The sequence below is a fragment of the Hylobates moloch genome, unplaced genomic scaffold, assembly GCF_009828535.3.
Source record: "Hylobates moloch isolate HMO894 unplaced genomic scaffold, HMol_V3 SCAFFOLD_1, whole genome shotgun sequence".
NCBI classification, from domain to species: Eukaryota; Metazoa; Chordata; class Mammalia; order Primates; family Hylobatidae; genus Hylobates; species Hylobates moloch.
The window spans coordinates 114,493,280-114,518,888 of NW_026652276.1; the positions used below are offsets into that span (position 1 = coordinate 114,493,280).

At 42.2% G+C, this 25,609-nt stretch overlaps 1 protein-coding gene across 3 annotated transcripts in view; it reads right to left on the reverse strand.

The window, feature by feature from the left end:
* The window catches only part of LANCL2 (LanC like glutathione S-transferase 2), a 69,220-nt gene that overhangs the window by 15,525 nt on the left and 28,086 nt on the right, over nucleotides 1-25,609 (reverse strand). For all 3 annotated transcript variants that reach the window (XM_032758022.2, XM_058444754.1, XM_032758023.2), the window contains 4 exons: nucleotides 22,088-22,295; nucleotides 20,619-20,766; nucleotides 19,422-19,568; nucleotides 4,142-4,324 (listed from right to left, as the gene is read on the reverse strand). In XM_032758022.2, the coding sequence (XP_032613913.1) occupies nucleotides 4,142-4,324; nucleotides 19,422-19,568; nucleotides 20,619-20,766; nucleotides 22,088-22,295 (686 nt within the window). The remainder of the gene's footprint in view (nucleotides 1-4,141; nucleotides 4,325-19,421; nucleotides 19,569-20,618; nucleotides 20,767-22,087; nucleotides 22,296-25,609) is intronic.

The window sequence follows — 25,609 nt, forward strand, 5'->3', positions numbered from 1 at the left end:
AACCACAATGAAATACCCACCAAAATAATTAAAATTAAAAAGACTTTCAACACCAAGTGTTGCCAGATGCAGAACAACCAGAACTTGTGGAAAAAGTGGCAATTTCTAAAACTAAACATACACCTACCCTCCGATCCAGTAATTCTACTCCTAGATATTAGCCCAAAAGAAATGAAGACATATGTCTCTAGACAGACCTGTGCAGGAATGTTCATAGCAGCTTGTTCCTAATAGCCAAAACCTGGAAACCAATGAAAAACAATGATAAACTGGCCGGACACAGTGGCTCATGCCCGTAATCCCAGCAGTTCTGGAGGCCAAGGCAGGCAGATCATCTAAGGTCAGGAGTTCAAGACCAGCCTGGGCAACATGGCGAAACCCTGTCTCTACTAAAAATACAAAAAATTAGCTGGGCATGGTGACGCGTGCCTGTAATCCCAGCTACTTGGGAGGCTGACACACGAGAACCGCCTGAACCCAAGAGGCAAAGGTTGTAGTGAGCCAAGATTGCGCCACTGCACTCCAGCCTGGGGGACAGAGCGACACTGTGTCTCAAAAAAAAAAAAAAAGAAAGAAAAACAATGATAAACTATGGTACATTTATTTAAGCGATGCTTAAAATTAGGAAGGTATCAGAATCTTGAGTAAGGAGGAAAAAAAGTATAGCTTAAAAAAGTCTTTTCAAGTAATTCTGATACCCCCTGAAAAACATTCCATGTTTCAAATAACCAACTTGCAAACAAGCTTCGGGAACAGAATTTGTATGAAAGCATTTTCTGACATCTATACAATAGTTGGCCACCAGGGGGCACTCCCAATGCAGTTATCTGGGGCTTCCCAGGGCAGGCGTGTGGGCACAAGCAGTGATGCTGTGGCTGCTGCCAGATTCAGTTCAGCATCTAAGGACTGCACTCGTGTCACTCTGGTGGGGGTATTATATGCTTTTTTTGGACATCGCATTTACCTTTCCAAATAAATCTCATTTAACAAATGTGTTTGTTTACAGTGGCTAAACTCACACAAATTCCTAATGCCCGAGAACTCAAAACGTGAATAGAAGGAAGAATTTGCCACCATTACCCATGATTTTTTGTCAGATAATCAAGAGCTGGCTGTAACTACTCATCAAAATAGCTTCCAGTTACAGGGTCCACAGATGTAATTTGTTAGAAAATCATTCACAATTAATAAAATTCCTAATACAATGTAGAATATTGTTAAAACCTTGCCCTTTTTCTTTTATTTGAGGTAGGGTCTTGCTGTGTCACCCAGGCTGGAGTGCAGTGGCATGATCATAGCTCACTGCAACCTCTGCCTCCCAGGCTCAAACCATCCTTCCACCTCAGCCTCCTAGGTACCTGGGACTACAGGTGCATGCCACCACACCCAGCTAATTTTTGTATTTTTTTTTTTAGTAGACACATGGTTTCACCATGTTGCCCAGGCTGATCTCCAACTCCTGGGCTCAAGCAACCCTCCTGCCTTGGCCTCCCAAAGTGCTGGGATTACAGGTGTGCGCCATAGTGCCTGGCCAAACCTTTACATTTTAAGGCCATCTAAAATACCATATAACTTTAAATTAACAAGTAATACACGTTCCTACACAGAAGAGTATACCCTACTAAATACTAACACATGATGAGCATCTACAGGGAGGGAAAATAAATTTTGTGAGTCTGGACTGAACTTATAGTTTTCTTTGTAAAGGATAATTAATAATATTTTTTCAAGTGCTTGAACACTTTACACCTTCATAAGCATGCCTGAACAACTTAGGACTTCACATGCCAGGAGAAGGAAATGTTAGAGCTTGTTATTACATCAAACTTGAACATTTCCTACCTAATTTTAAGAGACAGCTTTAATAAATGGAGGCCCTCTCGATTTAACTGTAACTTGAGAGAAAACAGTGTGGAGCTGTACTTCCCTAGCTTTGCCTCCCCCACTGTAGCCCCTGCCTTGGTCAAACACAAACCCCGCCCTCTGCTCAGAGACGCAAACAGATGTGCAGACTCCGCGGTGCATGGTCTGTTTCTCTGCTGGCAGAGAGCTTTAGTCTACACTTATTTTCTGTAGTTTATACTATGAAGAAGATGTATTTTTACTCCCAATTGTAAGACCATATTACATATGCTTTTTCCTTTTTAAATTTTTCATTGATATATAATAATTGTACATATTTATGGGTACATGTGATATACATGCATACAATGTATAATGATCAAGTCAGGGTATTCAGGATGTCCATTACCTTGAACATTTATCATTTATTTATGCTGGGAACATTTCAAATCTTCTAGCTCTTTTGAAATATAAAATTTATATGCTTTTTCAAATTACCACTGATGCCATCCTACCCCCAGAAGATTCTGATATTCCTCCTTGTTCCTCATGTTCAAGAATCTTAATGTAGAGGACACAATTAAGTTTTAAAGACTAAGTATGGGATCTTGACATCTTTGGCTCTATGCTTTCTGGAGGAGAGAAATTTGTTTTGGAAACAGCAGGGCAAAGCAAGGTGTCTGAATGGTATTCTGTGCAGAAGCCCTGCCAGGAGGAGCTGGCCGCAGCCACCTGCAGCCTGTCAGCGGCAGAGCCGTGCTGGCTTGCTCCCAAGTGGCCAGTAGTGGTGAAAACAGATGGTGGCCACTGTCTGCAGAACTCATGAAAATGGAACTGCCCAGGAGGAAGGGTCCCCACAGGATAGCCTGGTTCCTGGAACCTGCTTGCTCTCCACAGAGCTCAGTTGAAACACGGTGGAAAAGCACACCCAGCAGCAGAGATCAGCCACCAGGAAAACCCAGCTGTGTCGGCTGAGCCTCTTTAAAGTGAAGGGAAAAGGAGTTTGACAAAAAAGAGCTTCCACATTTTAGCAGTTATACATTTGTTTTAAAAGTATCAGAGGGCCCCTGTCTGTACAGTCAATATTGTGCTCACATGTTATTGTTGGACATTTATATTACAGATGTCCCTCTATGACACTGAAGTTATAACTGCTCCAAAACTCTAAAAAAGGGAGGCAGTGATTTGAACAGAATTATGTTTTAATGTAAAAGTGAGGGTACTGTTAAGTAAGATACATCTTATTTTCAAAAAATACATTTCATTGTGTTTCACTGACCAAACGTCGTAACTTTCTGAGTTATTTTCTTGAATAATAATATCTTATATGATTTGAATATTTTGGTATTGTTGTAAGAGGACGAAAAATTTCTGAGAAATTAGCCTAAATCATGAGAGATAATTCCCCACAATTTTTCTAAGTAATTTATTATGGTAGCTGTAAAGAAAAAATAAAATTGACTCAGGTATCAGTTCTTATTATTTCCAGGTAGAAATATGAGTTCCGCTCCATCAATTCCACCTATCTATCCTAAACAAAGAGAACTTGCCAAAATACTGTGTTGAACAGAGCAATCATTGTGTTACAGCTATATACTCTGATGTATGAGCAACAATCTCCAATATCAATTATTACAAACACAGATGTGTTAAATACAAAATAAAATTATAAAAGAAGCATCACTTCAACTTAAATGATAAATCTTAAATGATAAATCTTAGTCCAGGACAGAAATCAATAGCGTTCTTAATTTTATGCCCAAATATATTTAAAGCCTACCAGAATTAATCAGTGAAGGTTCAGCCTATTTTCCTATAGTACCCCAGATGTATACAAATTTGAGTACCACCTATGTCTTGAGAATAATATAACAATTTTAAACTCAAAAGTTCTTGGACAATCATAATCCAGCAATAAAGGCTTATTCAAGCAAGAAAATAAAATGATGTGAAAATGAACAAAAAAGCACTTTGGTTATAATCCTGTCCACTACCTTACTGGATATCCATACTCATTAGAATGAAAATCATCTCACCACTGCTCTGTCATCTAGGTTTTCTTTTACACATGAATATAAACCCTGTTAACACAATCACACACACACACACACACACAGACTTGTAGCATTAATGACAGTGGTAATGAGTGGTAAAATACAGAGACTTTATTTTATAAAAACAATCATTCTAAAAGGTTTTTAGTGTACAGTCAAATGGCCTTACCAAAGCAAGACCCAAAACCTGACAGGGAAACCTGGCTCCCCGCACAGGGGACAGCCGTGACGGCGGAGGCACTGACCTTGTATGCCTGCATGAGCATGTGGACAACCCCCGGGGCGCCGTGGCACCAGTGCACCAGCCGGTCTGTTTCATTGCTTAATGATGACGGGTAATTCCCAGATCGGAATTTTTTGTGGCGCACATAATCAATACTGGGTTTCACCATTTCTGTCAATGTTTCTTGGTCCACTTTCGCTGCTGGCTTTAAACAAACAAAAATAAAACACAAATTATTTTTTCTGAAGTTATTTCTTTTACATTGTATCATGGCTAACAAAACATCAATTACCTGGAAAATGAAAGAGCACATAAAATTAGAATTAATTCAACTATCTGGTTATTTAAGACTTAGGCAGAACTTGTTTCGACTTTTTGAAATCTTAGTGTTATAATGTATTTTGTCTCTTCTTTGGTGGATTAGGACTACACTCCTAGAGAGTAGTAAAGGAAATGATTAAATGGCAAGTGAACCTAGGAGTAGGTAGGTTTTGTTTTGTTGCTTTACTTTGTTAAAATACCAATACTTGATTTCCTTCCATGTGGCTCACACCTCCTAAAAAGCCAGGTACCCCTCTTATCCCAAATCTATATACTGGCTTTGTTACTTGGCCAAATTATTTAATCTCAGTTTCTTTATCTCTAAAATAGAGTAATCATAGTACTCAACTCCTAAGGTATTTGTAAGGAGAAAAGGAGAAAAAAATGCATGCCTCACTCCTTCATCCAACAATTTGTGGCAATACTGCCTTTTACTAACTGAAAGCACTCATTAAATGTTACCTACTAGAATTTATTATTGCGTTTGTGTGTTAAAGTTTTACTACAGGGACTAAGACTAAAAACATACTTGGAAAATATTTGCTAATTTTGAGGCACTGTTTTTTCAAAAGGACTTAAATAAAAACATTCAAAGAGTCTCAAGTTACTGCACAGCTTCCCATGAAAAACCCTGGTGAGAAGAGTCAGATGGCAAGGCTGGGCTAAGTGAGCGTCTTAGGGTGCCTTGCCAGCCCACACGCCATCTTAAGGTGACATGTTAATGCCACAAAATGACTTTAGGGTGACATGTTAATGCCACACAATGCCTTTAGAGTGACATGTTAACATCACACAACGTCTCAGGGTGACATGTCACCACCACATGACATCCTTAGAATGACAGCGCCACAGAACATCTTAGGGTGACATGTTAACACCTCATATCTTTAGGGTGACACATTAGCACCACATGACATCGTTAGAGTGACATGTTAATGCCACACAATGTCTTTAGGGTGACACATTCGCAACACATGACATCTTTAGAGTGACAGTTTAGCACCACACAAACGTCTTAGGGTGACATATTAGCACCACAGAACGTCTCAGGGTGACATATTAGCACCACAGAACGTCTCAGGGTGACATGTTAACACCACACAATGTCTTTAAAGTGACACGTTAGCACTATATAAATCCACATATTGGTAAAGTCTGAGATAGAGAACCCATCTCTGGCCACTAATTTTTCACTTGGCTTTAATTGCACATGTCAGGGGTGATGTAAAGTACTCTCAAAACTGAAATAAAATATTGCATTGCTTTAAATTCTCATCATTCCATGAGCACCAAAGTTTACAACATGACATCTCCTGCAGAATGAAATAAAAACCTCATTTCTTCAACAAAAAGTGAATTTTATTAAAAATGAAGGAAAGCTAATTTAAGGAATATCAATACTTCTAAATTTCATTGAAATAAAACTATACTTAGTAGAAAATCTTTAGGTGTTTTTCCTGATACACACTTAGAGAATGTATTAGCTTTTTAAAAACTATAGGTCACGAAGTTTATTTCCAAAAGGCTACATGGTACTTTTAAAATTACTTTCTTACAGGTAATAAATACAGAACCACTTTAAAATGTCAAAAAATGCTGAGGAGCTTATCTCAAAGACGAACAGACCATGTCGTTCCTAGGACACAACTGAGTTCCTTTTTGTTGTGGTGGTTGTTAGCTGCTTATTCATATTACCACGGTATTTCTAAACAATCCATGCATGGCTGTGCCCTGAGTTACTGATTCTAGGTTTCCCCCCTTGTGGCAGATGAGGGACACTTTCCTTCCTCTAATCTTCCCAAGAGAATTTCACTCTGGTCACCATTTTTAGTTTCACTCTGGTCACCATCCATAATCCTGTGTTCTTTACAGACTATACTATGCAAATATTGTTTGCTCCTGAACCAGGAAATATATTGAATTACAGATATTCTTTCACACCTTTTAGTTTTTCCTGGAGTAACTTTCTCACATTTTATTTGCTTAGTTTTCTTTAAACCAGTACCTAAGCTTTTTCATACCCACCAACAGCTCCGTAAAATCTCTCGATAAGATTTTCCACATGGTCAAATCTACTATGACTTTGTTTTCCCTGGAGGCGACTCTCCATAATTGGCTGCTTTCCAGGTCTTCTGTGACACTGCTGTCCTGGGACTTGCACCTGTCAACTTCCTGGGGATTCTGTTCCCCTCTCTTGTATGGGAGCCCCTCTTCCCTGGATCTGATCCTCTCAGAGCACTCCCTTGTTGTGGCAGACACCACCCTCCAGCAGCTTCCTGAGATGGAGTACAGGGGAATTAAATTTGGGGGACGGGATGTTTTAAACAGTCTTCGCTCTACTCCACATTTAATTGGTAACTTTCTGGGCAGAACGCAATGTTGGAAATCATTTTTACTCAAAACTTGGAAGTCGGCCGGGCACGGTGGCTCACACATGTAATCCCGGCACTTTGGGAGGCCGAGGCGGGCGGATCATGAGGTCAGGAGATCGAGACCATCCTGGCTAATATGGTGAAACCCCATCTCTACTAAAAAATACACAAAAAAATTTAGCCGGGCATGGTGGCAGGCGCCTGTAGTCCCAGCTACTCAGGAGGTTGAGGCAGGAGAATCGCATGAACCCGGGAGGCAGAGCTTGCAGTGAGCCAAGTTCGCGCCACTGCACTCCAGCCTGGGCAACAGAGCAAGACTCCGTTAAAAAAAAAAAAAAAAAAAAAAAACACTTGGAAGTCATTTCCATTTATCTTTTAGCTTCAATGAAACTGTTGCAAAGTCCAATGTCATTTTTGGACTTTGTACATAACCTGTTTTTTTCTTTTCTTTTCTTTTCTTTTTTTTTGAGACAGAGTCTCACTGTCGCCCAGGCTGGAGTGCAGTGGCACGATCTCGGCTCCCTGCAACCTCCGCCTCCCAGGTTCAAGCAATTCTCCTGCCTCAGCCTCCCGAGTAGCTGGGACTACAGGTGCACGCCACTACACCCAGCTATTTCCTGTCTAACGTTTTAAGCACTGTCTCTTTATCCCTTTATCTTAAGCTTTCACAATGACGGGCATGATGTGGATTTGTCCGTCTCCATTCATTGTGTAGGAACCTGGTAGGTCTTTCCAACATGCAACTCTGTCCCTCGTTTCTTTTTTTTTTTTTTTTTGAGATAGGGTCTTGCACTGTTGCCTGGGCTGAAGTGCAGTGGCGTGATCTCGGCTCACTGCAACCTCTGCCTCCCGGGTTCAAGCGATTCTCCTGCCTCAGCCTCCTAAGTAGCTGGGATTACAGGGGCCCGCTACCATGCCCAGGTAATTTTTTGTATTTTTTTAGTAGAGACGGGGTTTCACTGTGTTGGCCAGGCTGGTCTCAAACTCCTGACACCTCAGTGATCCGCCCGCCTCAGCCTCCCAAAGTGCTGGGATTATAGGTGTGGGCCACAGCACTCAGCCTATGTCCCTCATTTCTAGAGCATATTTTTGTGTTATTTTCCTCCCTCCAATTGTGTGTTCTCCCTCACTAGGTCTCCCACTAGTCACATGCTAAACCTCCTGGATTAATCCTCTTACTTTCTTACGTTTTCCTCTCCCATTGTCTATTTCTGCCTGCTTTCTAAGATATTTGACTTTGCTTCCCAAACATTTTCAGGAATTTATTAAAAATTCAGCTATTATATTTTTTATTTTCAAGAGCTCTCTTTTTCCCTCAAATGTTTGTTTCTTGGATGCAACAGCTTCTCTTATTTCCCTGAGGATATTAATTATGAATTATTATTTCTTCGAAGCTTTCTTCCACTTCCTGCTTTCTCTTTGTTTTTATTTCTACTTGTGCAGGTCTCCATCTTTCAAGCTCGGGCTTTTCTGCCACGTCTGCTCATCAGCTACTGGTCTGTGCTCACGCATAAGGCATAGCTCCTCGCTGCCCTCAGCGCACCGGAGGGGCTGTGGAACGGTGGGAATCACTGTGGAGTGGCTGGATGGGGGATTGCCAGGGGTGTCCAAAGAAGTAGACCAACAGGATGTGTAAAAGTAGAGAAAGAGATTCACTCCAAGGAACTGGCTGCAGAGCCTTCATGAGTCCACAAACTGCCTGGGGTGGCCAGCAAGCTGGAGACTCAGGAAGGAGCTGCAGTTGGAGTCTGAAAGCAGAGTGCTGGAGAATCCTCTCTTGCCTGGGGGTCCAGCATTTTGTTCTAGTCAGACCTTCAACTGATCGGACAAGGCCCACTCACATCCTATGGGGCAGCTGGCTTCACTCAAAGTCCACCAACTTAAATGTAAATCTCATTCAAAAACGCCCTCAAAGAAACATCCAGAATGTCTGACCACATGTCTGGGCACCAGGGCTCAGCCAAGTTGACACCTAAAATTAACCATCACGGATGGCAGACTAACTTTTTAATGGGGGCTTTCAAATACCTGTACTTATGAAACTTTTATCTCAGCTACTTGTTTCTCCAGAAAAGTGACTTCAAGCCCCAAGTGGGGTGGAGGTGGCGCTGCCCTTTGGGGTTAGGGAGAGGTGATGGTGCCTGAGGCTGGTGGTGACAGAGAGGCGGTCTCACCCTGGACCATGGACACTCACTCTCGCTCCCTATTTTTAGTTCTGTGTTTCACTTCAACTCTCTTCTACATCTGGCTTTCCTGAATTGAAAAGAGTCTAGTCAGCTTTTCCAGACCTAGCTCCTTTTGTCTCCAGCACGAGTTGAAGGATAGGCAGTTCCCTCCCTGTGCTGGGTGCAGGTGCCCCCAGAGGTCCAACCACTGCACATGCTCAAAGAAGCCTCCTGTGCCAGAGCGCCCCCCAAGCCCACGTGTGGCACTGCCTACTGGGGACATGGCGCTTTCCCCTCCTGAGTTCTGGGGTTCTGCAGAACAAATTGACTTGCTTCTCGTGGGCACCCTCCCCCTCGGGCACTGACGCCATCTTTCATCCCAGCAGGTCAGCTGTCATTCTTTCACCTGCTTCAGTTCACTGGTTTGCAGCTGGAGCTCCACATGTCCCCTAGCTTCATCAAAGAACTTCGGTTTCTGTTTTGTTGTTTTTCTGGTTGTTTTCAGATGATTTTCAAGAGGAGAATTGTTTTTATTCTGCTATCATGAAAGTGGAGTTCTTTTTAAGCGATATTTTAAGAGTTTTTGCATATATTGTTCTGATAGCCTTCCAAGGACACCCACTAGTTGAAACTACCACTTTTACATGACTAAACTACTAGAAAATGAGAAATAAGAACCAAATTCTAAGCCCCCAAACTCACTGAGCAGACCCTTTCTTGGCCAAGGAAGCCTGAGGCAACCTTGAAGCTAAGCTCCCAGTCATGACAGGCTAAGAGGTGGGGCTCACCCTGCTCTGCCCGTCCCTTGCTGACCCCATGAGGCTTTCTGCCCTAAGGGCTAAGCAGGAACCAGCCCTTTCACTCGACTCTGCACTGGCAGTGACAACCACCTGACTGTTCCCCCATCTTCTGTGGCTTCAACAACCCAAGCAGCCAGCACTTCTTCCTGAGAAGGTGCCAGGGACGCTCTGGCCAGCCTATGAAGGACACGCAGGGAGGAGTTTTGTTCCTCTGCTTCACCTTTTGACTCAGAGAGCGGAAAATGCTACCCTCGGATCCCGCTCGTGCCACCATTTTCTGAACATGGGTCTCAAGAAGGAGGATGAAGTCCAATTGTGCAGGCACACACTTCTCTAGCAAATACTCCACTCCTCCTGCAGCTCACCAACACATACATTCGGCCACCTGGCTTGGCATACGTTCCTGCTCCCTTTCCACTCCCTCAGAATATCTGTTTCTGGCTTCTAGCCCAAGGCTACGATTAGCCATCAGAACGGCAACCCTGCAGGCTGCAACCCTGTATGAGAAACAAAGCCCTCCTTTCCACATTTCTGAACCGTCATTCTGCACTGACAACAGCCATGAACCGTGCAGCAGGGAAGAGATGCAGGCAGCTCCCCAGCAGGCTCCACCACGCCACTGCCTAAGAATCTTGAAAGAAAACCTGGCTCAATCTCTAAGTCAAGTACTTACTACACAGTGTTCCACGTTCCTCACTTTAAAAGCAGATCGGTGGAATATTTTATGATTTGTATTCCTCTCAAGGAAGTCCCTAATATACAGCAAAATCAGCCTAAACATATGAACAACACTGGCATGGTTCTTACATTACTATGTTCCCCTAAGGGAATTAGCATTAAAAACAAAAAGTTCCGGCTGGGCGTGGTCGCGGACACCTGTAATCCCAGCATACTCGTGGGGCTGAGGCAGGAGAATCGCTTAAACCCGGGAGATGGAGTTTGCAGTGGGCCGAGATTGTGCCACTGCACTCTAGCTTGGGCAAGAGTGAGACCCTGTCTGAAAAAAAAAAAAAAAAAAAGTTCCTGAACCACCGTTAAAACATTTGTCTGAGAAAATACAGAATACACTATGATAGTTAATTTTATGTGTCAAATTAAACATGGTGTCTGGGTGTGTCTCTAAAGGTGTTTCCAGTTGAGATTAGCATTGAGCAGTGGACTCAGTCAGGCAGACGGCCCTCCCCAAAGTGGGTGCGCCTCATCCAGTCCCTCCAAGGCCTGAACAGAACCAAAGGCGGAGAAAGAAAACATCTGTTCCTTCCTGCCTGCCAGCTTCAACCAGGGCAACAGTCTCCTCCTGCCCTTGGACTGGGATTTGGCTCTGCTGGGTCTTGGTCTTCTGACTCGGAGTGGAGTTACAGCCCTGGCATTCCCGCGTCTTAGGCCTGTAGATGACAGATGATGGGGCTTCTGGGACTCCATAGTTGCATGAGTCAATTCCTTTAAGAAATCCCATCTCATATATAATATTTATCTCCTATTGGTTGTTTCTCTGGAGAACTCTAACACATATACAAAATCTAACTGTTCAAAATAACAGTGCCATTTTTAAATGAGGTATGGAATTCTGGTTACTTTGAAAGCATGTACCTGCATCATGAAGAAAATTCACATGCCTATAATCCCAGTACTTTGGGAGGCGAGGTGGGTGGATCACCAGAGGTCAGGAGTTCAAGACCAACCTGGCCAATATGGCGAAACTCCATCTCTACTAAAAATAAAAAAATTAGCCAGGTGTGGCGGTGCATGCCTGTAATCCCAGCTACTCAGGAGGCTACAGCAGGAGAATGGCTTGAACCCAGGAGGCGGAGGTTGCAGTGGGCTGAGATGGCGCCACTGCCAAATTCAATCAAAAAAAAAAAAAAAAAAAAAAAATCACAAAAGAATATATCATATATCATGTTTTACTTAAAAAAAAAAAAAAAAAAAATAGAAAAATTTTAACTGTGTAGATATGAATTTCCTGGTTTCCTTTAGTGAGTGAGAACATGATGTAGTAGGTTAGACATAAAAAAAATAAAAAAAAAAAAAATATATATATATATATATATATATTTTTTTTTTATATTTTTTTTTTTTTTTGAGACAGATTGTTCTCAGCGCAATCTCGGCTCACTGCAAGCTCCGCCTCCTGGGTTCACGCCATTCTCCTGCCTCAGCCTCCCGAGTAGCTGGGACTACAGGCGCCTGCCACCATGCCCGGCTAATTTTTTGTATTTTTAGTAGAGATGGGGTTTCACTGTGTTAGCCAGGATGGTCTCGATCTCCTGACCTCGTGATCCATCTGCCTCGGCCTCCCAAAGTGCTGGAATTACAGGCGTGAGCCACCGCGCCCAGCCTCTGAAGTAAAATTTTAAAAAGTAATATATAGGTTTTCCAGTCTAAGATATCTAAATTCTAATCCATACCCTTTGACTTACTAGTTTTGTAGTTTTGCAGAATAAAGAAAGCTTAATTTAAAAGAAGAAAGAAGGAGAAGGAGGAGAGGTCGGGGGGAGAAGGCAGGGGAGGGAACAGTGGGCAGGAGGAAAGGTAGAGGAGGGAGGAGGGGGAGAAGGAGGAGGAGCAGGCGGTGGCAGAGGCGACTGTGTGCCTAGCAGGGAAGAGAACCTAGGCCACAGGCTAGGCTGAAGCCCTAGGCTTATGCTCAAGCCAAGCAGAGCCTGAAGCAATGTTTAGTTGTGGGGTCTCTATTGTCCTGATTGAAGAGTCAGTACTTAATAGGTGTCAGGGATGTTTGAGAGACAAGATCATAACCACAGCAATAAACTCATCAAAAACACAGAAGACAACTGACAGCAAGCAAAGTTATCAGGACATGACAAAGTCTCTGCCTCCGCTGGGTTCTGCAGGCCCTGTTGCTCCCTGAAGATTTTCCCCTATTAAGAGTTCCTACTGCAATCAGCAGGAAGACAAACACAGAAGAAAAGGGTGGGCAAGCCAGGCACGGTGGCTCATGCCTATAATCTTAGCACTTTGGGAGGCCAAGGTGGGCGGATCATGAGGTCAGGAGTTTTGAGACCAGCCTGGCCAATATGGTGAAACCCCCTCTCTACTAAAAATACAAAAATTAGCTGGAGGTGGTAGTGCGCGCCTATAGTCCCAGCTGCACAGGAGGCTGAGGCAGGAGAATCACTTGAACCTGGGAGGTGGAGGTTGCAGTGAGCCGAGATCACGCTGCCACTGCACTCCAGCCTGGGCGACAGAGTGAGACTCTGTCTCAAAAAAAACAACAAAAAAGGTGGTGGAGTCAAGATGGCCAAATAGGAACAGCTCCGGTCTCCAGCTCCCAGCCTGAGCGACACAGAAGACAGGTGATTTCTGCATTTCTGTTTGAGGCACCGGTTTCATCTCACTAGGGAGTGCCAAACAGTGGGTGCAGGACAGTCGGTGAAGCGCACTGTGCGCGAGCCAAAGCAGGGGGAGGCATTGCCTCACTCGGGAAGCGCAAGGGGTCAGGGAGTTCCCTTTCCTAGTCAAAGAAAGGGGTAACAGACGGCACCTGGAATATCGGGTCAGTCCCACCCTAATACTGCGCTTTTCCAACGGGCCTGGAAAACGGCACACTAGGAGATTGTGTCCCGCACCTGGCTCGGAGGGTCCTGTGCCCACGGAGTCTCGCTGATTGCTAGCACAGCAGTCTGAGATCAAGCTGCAAGGCGGCAGCGAGGCTGGGGGAGGGGTGCCCGCCATTGCCCAGGCTTGCTTAGGTAAACAAAGCAGCCAGGAAGCTCGAACTGGGTGGAGCCCACCACAGCTCAAGGAGGCCTCCCTGCCTCTGTAGGCTCCACCTCTGGGGGCAGGGCACAGACAAACAAAAAGTCAGCAGGAACCTCCACAGACTTAAATGTCCCTGTCTGACTGACAGCTTTGAAGAGAGTGGTGGTTCTCCCAGCATGCAGCTGGAGATCTGAGAACGGACAGACTGCCTCCTAAAGTGGGTCCCTCACCCCTGAGCAGCCTAACTGGGAGGCACCCCCCAGTAGGGACAGACTGACACCTCATTCGGCCAGGTACTCCTCTGAGACAAAACTTCCAGAGGAACTATCAGACAGCTGAATTTGTGGTCTCACGAAAATCTGCTGTTCTGAAGCCACCGCTGCTGACACCCAGCCAAACAGGGTCTGGAGTGGACCTCTAGTAAACTCCAACAGACCTGCAGCTGAGGGTCCTGTCTGGTAGAAGGAAAACTAACAAACAGAAAGGACATCCACACCAAAAACCCATCTGTACATCACCATCATCAAAGACAAAAAGTAGATAAAACCACAAAGATGGGGAAAAAACAGAGCAGAAAAACTGGAAACTCTAAAAAGCAGAGCACCTCCCCTCCTCCAAAGGAACGCAGTTCCTCACCAGCAACGGAACAAAGCTGGATGGAGGATGACTTTGATGAGTTGAGAGAAGAAGGCTTCAGATGATCAAACTACTCTGAGCTACGGGAGGAAATTCAAAACAATAGCAAAGAAGTTAAAAACTTTGAAAAAAAATTAGAAGAATGGATAACTAGAATAACCAATGGAGAGAAGGGCTTAAAGGAGCTGATGGAGCTGAAAGCCAAGTTTCCAGAACTACACGAAGATTGCAAAAGCCTCAGTAGCAGATGCGATCAACTGGAAGAAAGGGTATCGCTGATGGAAGATGAAATGAATGAAATGAAGCGAGAAGGGAAGTTTAGAGAAAAAAGAATAAAAAGAAATGAACAAAGCCTCCAAGAAATTTGGGACTATGTGAAAAGACCAAACCTACGTCTGATTGGTGTACCTGAAAATGACGGGGAGAATGGAACCAAGTTGGAAAACACTCTGCAAGATATTATCCAGGAGAACTTCCCCAATCTAGCAAGGCAGGCCAACATTCAGATTCAGGAAATACAGAGAACGCCACAAAGATACTCCTTGAGAAGAGCAACTCCAAGACACATAATTGTCAGATTCACCAAAGTTGAAATGAAGGAAAAAATGTTAAGGGCAGCCAGAGAGAAAGGTCGAGTTACCCACAAAGGGAAGCCCATCACACTAACAGCTGATCTCTCAGCAGAAACTCTACAAGCCAGAAGAGAGTGGGGGCCGATATTCAACATTCTTAAAGAAAAGAATTTTCAACCCAGAATTTCATATCCAGCCAAACTAAGCTTCATAAGTGAAGGAGAAATAAAATACTTTACAGACAAGCAAACGCTGAGTGATTTTGTCACCACCAGGCCTGCCCTAAAAGAGCTCCTGAAGGAAGCACTAAACATGGAAAGGAACAACCGGTACCAGCCACTGCAAAAACATGCCAAATTGTAAAGACCATCGAGGCCAGGAAGAAACTGCATCAACTAACGAGCAAAATAACCAACTAACATCATAATCACAGGATCAGATTCACACATAACAATATTAACGTTAAATGTAAATGGGCTAAATGCTCCAATTAAAAGACACAGACTGGCAAACTGGATAAGGAGTCAGGACCCATCAGTGTGCTGTATTCAGGAAACCCATCTCATGTGCAGAGACACACATAGACTCAAAATAAAGGGATGGAGGAAGATCTATCAAGCAAATGGAAAACAAAAAAAGGCAGGGGTTGCAATCCTAGTCTCTGATAAAATAGACTTTAAACCAACAAAGATCAAAAGAGACAAAGAAGGCCATTACATAATGGTAAAGGGATCAATTCAACAAGAAGAGCTAACTATCCTAAATATATATGCACCCAACACAGGAGCACCCAGATTCATAAAGCAAGTCCTGAGTGACCTACAAAGGGACTTAAACTCCCACACAATAATAATGGGAGATTTTAACACCCCACTGTCAACATTAGACAGATCAACGAGACAGAAAGTTAACAAGGATATCCAGGAATTGAACTCAGCTCTGCACAAAGTGGACCTAATAGACATCTACAGAACTCTCCACCCCAAATCAACAGAATATACATTTTTTTCAGCACCACACCACACCTATTCCAAAATTGACCACATAGTTGGAAGTAAAGCTCTGCTCAGCAAATGTAAAAGAACAGAAATTATAACAAACTGTCTCTCAGACCACAGTGCAATCAAACTAGAACTCAGGATTAAGAAACTCACTCAAAACCGCTCAACTACATGGAAACTGAACAACCTGCTCCTGAATGACTATTGGGTACATAATGAAATGAAGGCAGAAATAAAGATGTTCTTTGAAACCAACGAGAACAAAGACACAACATACCAGAATCTCTGGGACACGTTCAAAGCAGTGTGTAGAGGGAAATTTATAGCACTAAATGACCACAACAGAAAGCAGGAAAGATCCGAAATTGACACCCTAACAACACAATTAAAAGAACTAGAAAAGCAAGGGCAAACACATTCAAAAGCTAGCAGAAGGCTAGAAATAACTAAAATCAGAGCAGAACTGAAGGAAATCGAGACACAAAAAACCCTTCAAAAAATTAATGAATCCAGGAGGTGGTTTTTTGAAAAGATCAACAAAATTGATAGACCACTAGCAAGACTACTTAAGAAGAAAAGAGAGAAGAATCAAATAGATGCAATAAAAAATGAACAAGGGGATATCACCACCGATCCCACAGAAATACAATCTACCATCAGAGAATACTACAAACACCTCTATGCAAATAAACTAGAAAATCTAGAAGAAATGGATAAATTCCTCGACAAATACACCCTACCAAGACTAAATCAGGAAGAAGTTGAATCTCTGAATAGACCAATAACAGGTTCTGAAATTGTGGCAATAATCAATAGCTTACCAACCAAAAAGAGTCCAGGACCTGACGGATTCACAGCAGAATTCTACCAGAGGTACAAGGAGGAACTGGTACCATTCCTTCCGAAACTATTCCAATCGATAGAAAAAGAGGGAATCCTCCCTAACACATTTTATGAAGCCAGCATCGTCCTGATACCAAAGCCTGGCAGAAACATAACCAAAAAAGAGAATTTTAGACCAATATCCTTGATGAACATTGATGCAAAAATCCTCAATAAAATACTGGCAAACTGAATCCAGCAGCACATCAAAAAGCTTATCCACCATAATCAAGTGGGCTTCATCCCTGGGATGCAAGGCTGGTTCAACATACGCAAATCAATAAATGTAATCCAGCATATAAACAGAACCAAAGACAAAAACCACATGATTATCTCAATAGATGCAGAAAAGGCCTTTGACAAAATTCAACAACCCTTCATGCTAAAAACTCTCAATAAATTAGGTATTGATGGGACGTATCTCAAAATAATAAGAGCTATTTATGACAAATCCACAGCCAATATCATACTGAATGGGCAAAAACTGGAAGCATTCCCTCTGAAAACTGGCACAAGACAGGGATGCCCTCTCTCACCGCTCCTATTCAACATAGTGCTGGAAGTTCTGGCCAGAGCAATCAGGCAGGAGAAGGAAATAAAGGGTATTCAATTAGGAAAAGAGGAAGTCAAATTGTCCCTGTTTGCAGATGTATATCTAGAAAACCCCATTGTCTCAGCCCAAAATCTCCTTAAGCTGATTAGCAACTTCAGCAAAGTCTCAGGATACAAAATCAATGTGCAAAAATCACAAGCATTCTTGTACACCAATCACAGGCAAACAGAGAGCCAAATCATGAGTGAACTCCCATTCACAATTGCTTCAAAGAGAATAAAATACCTAGGAATCCAACTTACAAGGGATGTGAAGGACCTCTTCAAGGAGAACTACAAACCACTGCTCAATGAAATCAAAGAGGATACAAACAAATGGAAGAACATTCCATGCTCATGGGTTGGAAGAATCAATATCGTGAAAATGGCCATACTGCCCAAGGTAATTTATAGATTCAATGCCATCCCCATCAAGCTACCAATGACTTTCTTCACAGAATTGGAAAAAACTACTTTAAAGTTCATATGGAACCAAAAAAGAGCCCGCATTGCCAAGTCAATCCTAAGCCAAAAGAACAAAGCTGGAGGCATCACGCTACCTGACTTCAAACTATACTACAAGGCTACAGTAACCAAAACAGCATGGTACTGGTACCACAACAGAGACATAGATCAATGGAACAGAACAGAGCCCTCAGAAATGATGCCGTATATCTACAACTATCTGATCTTTGACAAACCTGACAAAAACAAGAAATGGGGAAAGGATTCCCTATTTAATAAATGGTGCTGGGAAAACTGGCTAGCCATATGTAGAAAGCTGAAACTGGATCCCTTCCTTACACCTTATACAAAAATTAATTCAAGATGGATTAAAGACTTAAATGTTAGACCTAAAACCATTAAAATCCTACAAGAAAACCTAGGCAATACCATTCAGGACATAGGCGTGGGCAAGGACTTCATGTCTAAAACACCAAAAGCAATGGCAACAAAAGCCAAAATTGACAAATGGGATCTCATTAAACTAAAGAGCTTCAGCACAGCAAAAGAAACTACCATCAGAGTGAACAGGCAACCTACACAATGGGAGAAAATTTTTGCAACCTACTCATCTGACAAAGGGCTAATATCCAGAATCTACAATGAACTCAAACAAATTTACAAGAAAAAAACAAACAACCCCATCACAAAGTGGGCAAAGAACATGAACAGACATTTCTCAAAAGAAGACATTTATGCAGCCAAAAAACACATGAAGAAATGCTCATCATCACTGGTCATCAGAGAAATGCAAATCAAAACCACAGTGAGGTACCATCTCACACCAGTTAGAATGGCCATCATTAAAAAATCAGGAAACAACAGGTGCTGGAGAGGATGTGGAGAAATAGGAACACTTTTACACTGTTGGTGGGACTGTAAACTAGTTCAACCATTGTGGAAGTCAGTGTGGCGATTCCTCAGGGATCTAGAACTAGAAATACCATTTGACCCAGCCATCCCATTACTGGGTATACACCCAAAGGACTATAAATCATGCTGCTATAAAGACACATGCACACGTATGTTTATTGCGGCACTATTCACAATAGCAAAGACTTGGAACCAACCCAAATGTCCAACAACGATAGACTGGATTAAGAAAATGTGGCACATATACACCATGGAATACTATGCAGCCATAAAAAATGATGAGTTCATGTCCTTTGTAGGGACATGGATGAAACTGGAAAACATCATTCTCAGTAAACTATCACAAGGACAAAAAACCAAACACTGCATGTTCTCACTCATAGGTGGGAATTGAACAATGAGAACTCATGGACACAGGAAGGGGAACATCACACTCCGGGGACTGTTGTGGAGTTGGGGGAGGGGGGAGGGACAGCATTAGGAGATATACCTAATGCTAAATGACGAGTTAATGGGTGCAGGAAATCAACATGGCACGTGGATACATATTTAACAAACCTGCACATTGTGCACATGTACCCTAAAACCTAAAGTATAATAAAAACAAAACAAAACAAAACACACAAAAAAAACAGAAAAGCGTGGGGAAGAGATAACTAATCTGCTATAAGACTCCATACCAAATGTGCTCAGGAACTCACTGGACTCTTAGAAATCCACTGCCTGTGGTTTATGTGGCAGAGTTACGCATCTGCAATTCAAAGTAGGGTATTTCAATCCAGCCTGCTTTGTTTATATGCAGGATTCATTTCCCATTTCATGTTTGATCAAATATACTGTAGTGTGTAAGAGTATTCTTACCTACCTGCATTAACATATAGTAAATTCCAGCCATGCCATGGGCTGCTCCAATGTACTGCTTCCGGTGCCACTGGTACAGCAGCGGGCAGCGCTCCGTTTTTCTTTCTTCCCTTGACAAAGTCTTACCCGATTCAATAATAGCATTGACTACCTACAGAGATAACAAGACAGTATATGTACCCTGTTGTAGTCTAATTAACAGTATGTCATATATATATGACATATAGAGAGAGAGGCAGAAACCTTAATCTAAAAGTCTTTAAGCAGTTAGCAGCTAATATAGTTATATTTATTTTATAAATTAATGAATGCGGGCAAAAAGAAATCAGGAGCCAATGTCAGAGTAGGAAAAGATATAGTCTAAGAAATAAAAAATTCTTTGTATAAAAAGTCAACCAAAAATCTAGAAAAACTTCTTATAAAACTGTTTTGGATTTCTTAGTTGCTTCGTAGCTGCAGTATTTTTCCCCAAAAGAGCAGCACATACACCTATCAGGAAAGGCTGGAGGAACTGGCTTTATTTATAAAAGGCTAATGATATGGGGTATGCTGTGGCATGAAGGATTTCAGTTAGATCAAAAGAATATCATGTCTGGGATGACTGTTTCCTCACGTCTATCTCCTCTCATTCTTTTTGGGAAAGTATTCCAAGTTTTAGCTGGGCATCTGGCTCCCTAGTTAGAGACCGCTGAACACAGACACTTGATGAAGTTCTGGCACTGGGATGGGAGCAGAAGTAAAGTGGGCAACTTGGAGACTGAGTCCCTAACAAGGAAGCTGTGTTGCCTCCACCTGCTCTTTTCCCTTCATTGGCTGAGGGGCTAAACTAGCTTTGGTCCTGCAAATAAGGGTATGCCCCTAGGATAAGACAGAATGAGACAGAAGAAGCTGGTCCCCACTCATACCAGCCTGAAATGCTTACCAGCTGAGACATCTCATGAAAGATAAATAAACATTCTAACTTTCTGAAGCTGCTGTTGTTTAGCTCCAGTAAAAACAGATAAATTAATAAAAGATGAAAGAGAGTGCAGTTTTTTTGTTAATGTTCCTAGAAAAAAACAGGGACTATTTCTTACTTTTGATGAGTTGCTTTAAAAAAGTAATGCTACCCAGAAGCAAAGTCCAGCTATTAATACAACTCAACGCTAGCAAATAGGTTTGAATGGTAGAGACGCCCATAGTTACCCACACCCCATAGTACCTCTTTAATAGCTGACTCACACACGGTGCCTGGACCTATCTCTGTGTTCAGGTACAGTAAGGCATACAGATAACCTGCCCGTCCATAAAGCAGCTCATCAGGAAGGTCTGAATCTTGGCAGACAACCGATCTCTGGAGCTGCAAAAGTCTAACCAATAAGAAAAATTAATTTTTTCCCAGTGGAAGTCTAAAGTACTTCTTCCTGAAACACTAACCCTGTTGCTTTAGGAATTACCTGTTATTTATTTTAAATTTAAAACTATGATTTTTAAAAATACTTCCAAATCCAGAACACAACAAAAATGTCTCCAGTTTACTAGTCCCCTTTTGAATGTCAAAATTAAAAACAAAACATCTTTGTGTTAATTTCTACCTTTACATCTATTTTAAACCATAAAATTTTATTTTGAAATCCAGAAGTAAACAGAAGTGATTTAAAATTTAAATAAAAATGGTACTGCAGGCCGGGCATGGTGGCTCACGCCTGTAATCCCAGCACTTTGGGAGGCCGAGGTAGGTGGATCACCTGAGGTCAGGAGTTCAAGACCAGCCTGACCAACACGGTGAAACCCCATCTCTACTAAAAATGCAAAATTAGCTGGGTGTGGTGGCACATGCCTGTAATCCCAGCTACTTTGGAGGCTGAGGCAGGAGAATCCCTTGAACCCAGGAGGCGGATGTTGCAGTGAGCTGAGATCGCGCCATTGCACTCCAGCCTGGGCAACAAGAGCGAAATTCCATCTTGGAAAAAAAAAAAAGGACTGCAATGTCACCAATGCTTGGGAATTAGACTGTCATTCTGTCTTTCTTTTTTCTTTCTTTTTCTTTAGAGACAGGGTCTTGCTCTGTTGCCCTGGCTGGTGTGCAGTGGCAGGATGATGGCTCACCGCAGCCTTGAACTCCTGAGCTCAAGTGATCCTCCTGCCTCAGCCTCCCAAGTTAATAGAACTACTAGCACATGCCGCCATACCCAGCGTCATCTTATCTTTCAAACATTAACTGACTAGCACGTGCCAGATACTCTACCAGACCCTAGGAATGAACCGTGATTTCTGCTTCTTCAAGAAAGAATGTAAACCAATAGGTGCAGTAAAAGTTTACATTCCCTAATTGTTCCATCATTAGCATATCTAATCAGTTACTTAAGGGTTGAACCTAACATCAGTTTAGTTATTATGGTGAATCTAAAGCAGGTAAGCTAATTTTCATGCATTGAAGAAAACAAAAAAATTGCTTAGGAAAGATGGTTAAAATAAAGAAATATATTTATTCTTCCCAAAATTAAGGCACACACATGCTTGGATAAAAAGAGGGCATATGATCCCACCACTACGCTCAAGATTAACATTTTGGAGCGATCTGTTTACAACAATGGATGAATGGAAAAATAGTTTCCTTTCTGAATATCTTTCTACAGCAAGAGCTTCCACTGGGAATTGGGAGAAAATGTTTCCAGTTCTAAAACTCACTTTGTGACGCATTCCTGGGACTCACAGTCACTTCTGAGTTTGTGATAAATCACAGCTCCAACAGCCAGGGGCCCAGCATCCCCACAGAGGAAGGTGACCCTGCGGCCATTCAGATTCCGAAGTGTTCTTTTTACATAATCCAGGGATCGGAGCAGGTAGGTTTGGTCACATGTGACTCGGTACAACTGCAGGTACAAAAGGGCTATGCCTGGAATAATTTCCCACCCCAAAAGAAAAGCATTATTATCTTTCCCTTTTATCTTCAGGCCATTATTTGTAATTACACAAAATACCTTCTTCTACATAAATCTATGTTTCCAAAGGGGTAACACCAAAACAATACATTTCATACATTTCTTAAAAATGAATAAACAAAATAAAACCAAGACAGAGAAATCAGGGAGGAAAGAACAGAAACCAAGTTTGTACATGTTATCTTGGTGCTTGTCCTGGCACAGTGATTTAATACCTCTTATTCACAGACAACAGAAGATACATCACTTCCTGCTCATCCTCAGTTACTTTTCATTCATTCCAAGGTTGTATTCATTCTCCCTTGTAGATCCTAACTTGGATCTTCTTCTTTTTACTTCTTGTAAAATAATTTCTCCTATGTTATCCCAAATGATTGCTTTTCTGAACTTTATACTCTCTTCTTCCTATTTTTTTCTATTTTTCCCAATTTTTCAATGTTCTTTAGTGAACAACCCTACAACTGACCAACCAACTGGTGAGTGAACTCGCCATTTCTGGAGCCGCCACACAGTACAGAGTAAGGCGACCAGTACAATGGGCGTGTGTGGTTCACCACCCACCAACCTTTCTATTCTGGATAAAGAACAGACTCATATCTTCAAATGAATCTGAGAATCTCCAGAGAAGGGCCTATATGGCTTCTTAAAGAAGCATGTCCTTACATCTGGGTTCGAGAAGACAATATGACAGCTAAGTAAAAAAAAAAAAAAAAAAAAAGTATAAATATTTATTCACTAAAGTCTTTTATAGGAACAAGGATTGACAGAAATGACATGCTGGTGAAAAGGGCAAACGAAACGTTTCTTTCATGTTTAAGTTGAGGTTCTTCAATATTCTAGTCTTTGTCTAATATCCTACTCTGACTTTTACTATTTTTCATTTTACTTTTTTTTTTTTGAGACAGAGTCTCGCTCTGTTGCCCAGGCTGGAGTGCAGTAGCGTGATCTCGGCTCACTGCAACCTCTGCCTCCCGGGTTCAAGTGATTCTCCTGCCTCAGCCTCCTGAGTAGCTGGGATTACAGGCACGTGCCACCATGCCCAGCTACTTTTCGTATTTTCAGTAGAGACGGGTTTTCACCATGTTGGTCAGGCTGGTCTCGAACTCCTGACTTCGTGATCCGCCCACTTCAGCCTCCCAAAGTGCTGGGATTAACAGGTGTGAACCACTGCACCCGGCCTCATTTTACTTTTTAAATTTCTCCAAATATCTAGCTGCTTCTTTCTTCAATTCAGGGTATATAACTTCTCTTTCAAATTAATCCTTAACACTTTTTGGAGTCTTTCATCATTATCCATTTCTTTAAAGATGTTGAGTCAAACAGATATGAAAGTAGAATATTTGGAAGCTCTGAAAAAAAATTATTCTGCATGAGTTGCTTATCATCTCCCTGAGAGCATGTTTTCTGTATTCAAAAAGTATAAGCATACAGGAAACAGACAGTAAAAGTTAAATACCTACAAATTTCAAACATAATAATCACTATAAAGGCTTACAAATGAGTATTCCCTGATTGACTCAGAAATCTCTAAAAATAGGATGCTGATCTGATTAACCTATGAACCTAAAAACCTAATGCTTCAGTATTTTAAAGTAAATGGTAACAGGAAAAGTAAAAAAAAAAAGGTCATCATGCTTTGTCATTTTTTGTTGGCAGGCGGACACGTTGCACTAGGTAAAAGGAGCTGGAATGAACAGGCCTTAGGGATGTGGTGGGAGGTGCTGGGGAGCACACGCCTGTGAGCAGGCTCAACCTTCTGGCCAGCCTGTGCCTTTGGACTATGAACTGCACCAGTGCCTCCCATCCCCACACTCTCAGTTGTCCAGGATGGCCAGCAGAAGCTGCAGCTGATTATCTCCCTTCCCCAATGCTGAAAGCTAGAACCAGCTGGAGCTAGACATCTCCCTTGCTCTGGGTAGGCGGGGCTGCGATAAACCCCTTGCAGGAGAGGCTCCGGTAAAGCAATTTCTCCAGAGGGCAGGCCTTGTCAAGAACAGAAGGCTCTGATGGAATTCAGTATGGTTCCTTCCCCCGAACCTATGAGAAGCATGAGGGGAGTTGTCTCTGACATTCACCATGAAGACCTGGTAGAGCTCCTAGAGGTAAAGTTCACAAAAGTGTGAGAGCCCCCTATGACTGGGTCCCCATCCAGTTTTTAGTCTCTCTGGCTTGTCCACAGTGAGCCCCCACAATTCATATTTAAAGTTTCGGTCAACAACAAACTGCACAGGCACAGTCCCATAAGATCATAATCATAATACCATATTTTTACTGTACCTTTTCTATATCTAGCTATGTTTAGATACAGAAACACCATTGTGTTACAATTGCTACAGTATTCAGTGCAGTAATGCTGTACAGCTTTGCAGCCTAGGAGCAACAGGCTGTCTCATAGAGCACAGGGGTGTAGTTGGCTACACAATCTAGGTGTGTGTGAGCACCTCTATGATGTCTGCACAATGAAACTGCCCAATGATGTGTTTCTCAGAACTCATCCGTGATGTGAAGAGATGCACGACTGTAATTCTCGGCATCCACCTGTTTCGCCAGTTTTTGGTGGAGCAGTTTGCCCCTGTGACCTCACTTCTCTGATGGAGCTAAGAAGAGCTGTTTAGTTTTCACTTTGTTCAGCTTTTTACTTGCCAGGATGCAATGGTGACTTGTAAACTCCTTATGTGCTAGACTGGAAAACTGAGGTCTCTCTTTATTTTTCTTTCTCTTTGCTTTTTTTCCTTGATAGTTTCATTTAGTCACTTATTAAGCAAACATTTATGACACCCTTCCTAGACACAAGGACACTCTGCCCCCGTGCTCTCTGTGGGATCAGCTCTTTCTTTCGCTCCTTGCTCTTTGGTTTCATTTCTGAAATGATTTTTTATCTTTTCCTTAAATTTCTTTTCTTAGTCTGTCAATTCTTACTTCACATGCTCTTACTGTCTAGCCATCTCTGCTCTGAGTGTCTTTACCTCCGCTTTGTGAACTCACTGCTTAACTAAGTTACAAAATCAATGTTGAAAGTACTGTCAATTTTTCTCCACTTTGTAGTGACATTTTCCTGGTGCGTTTTTCTCCCTCCATTGAGAAATTTTTATTTTTCTTCTTTATATTATGGATAAAATAATTATATTTTTTCTTAAAATTGCATTTTTCTATATCAACTATTAATAAGACAAATCCCTGGAAGGGGAAAATGGTTAATATAGCTTTCCCAACTTTTATCCGAACAGTGTATGTTACATACAGGGAGTCTGGTGGCCAGATTTCCTGA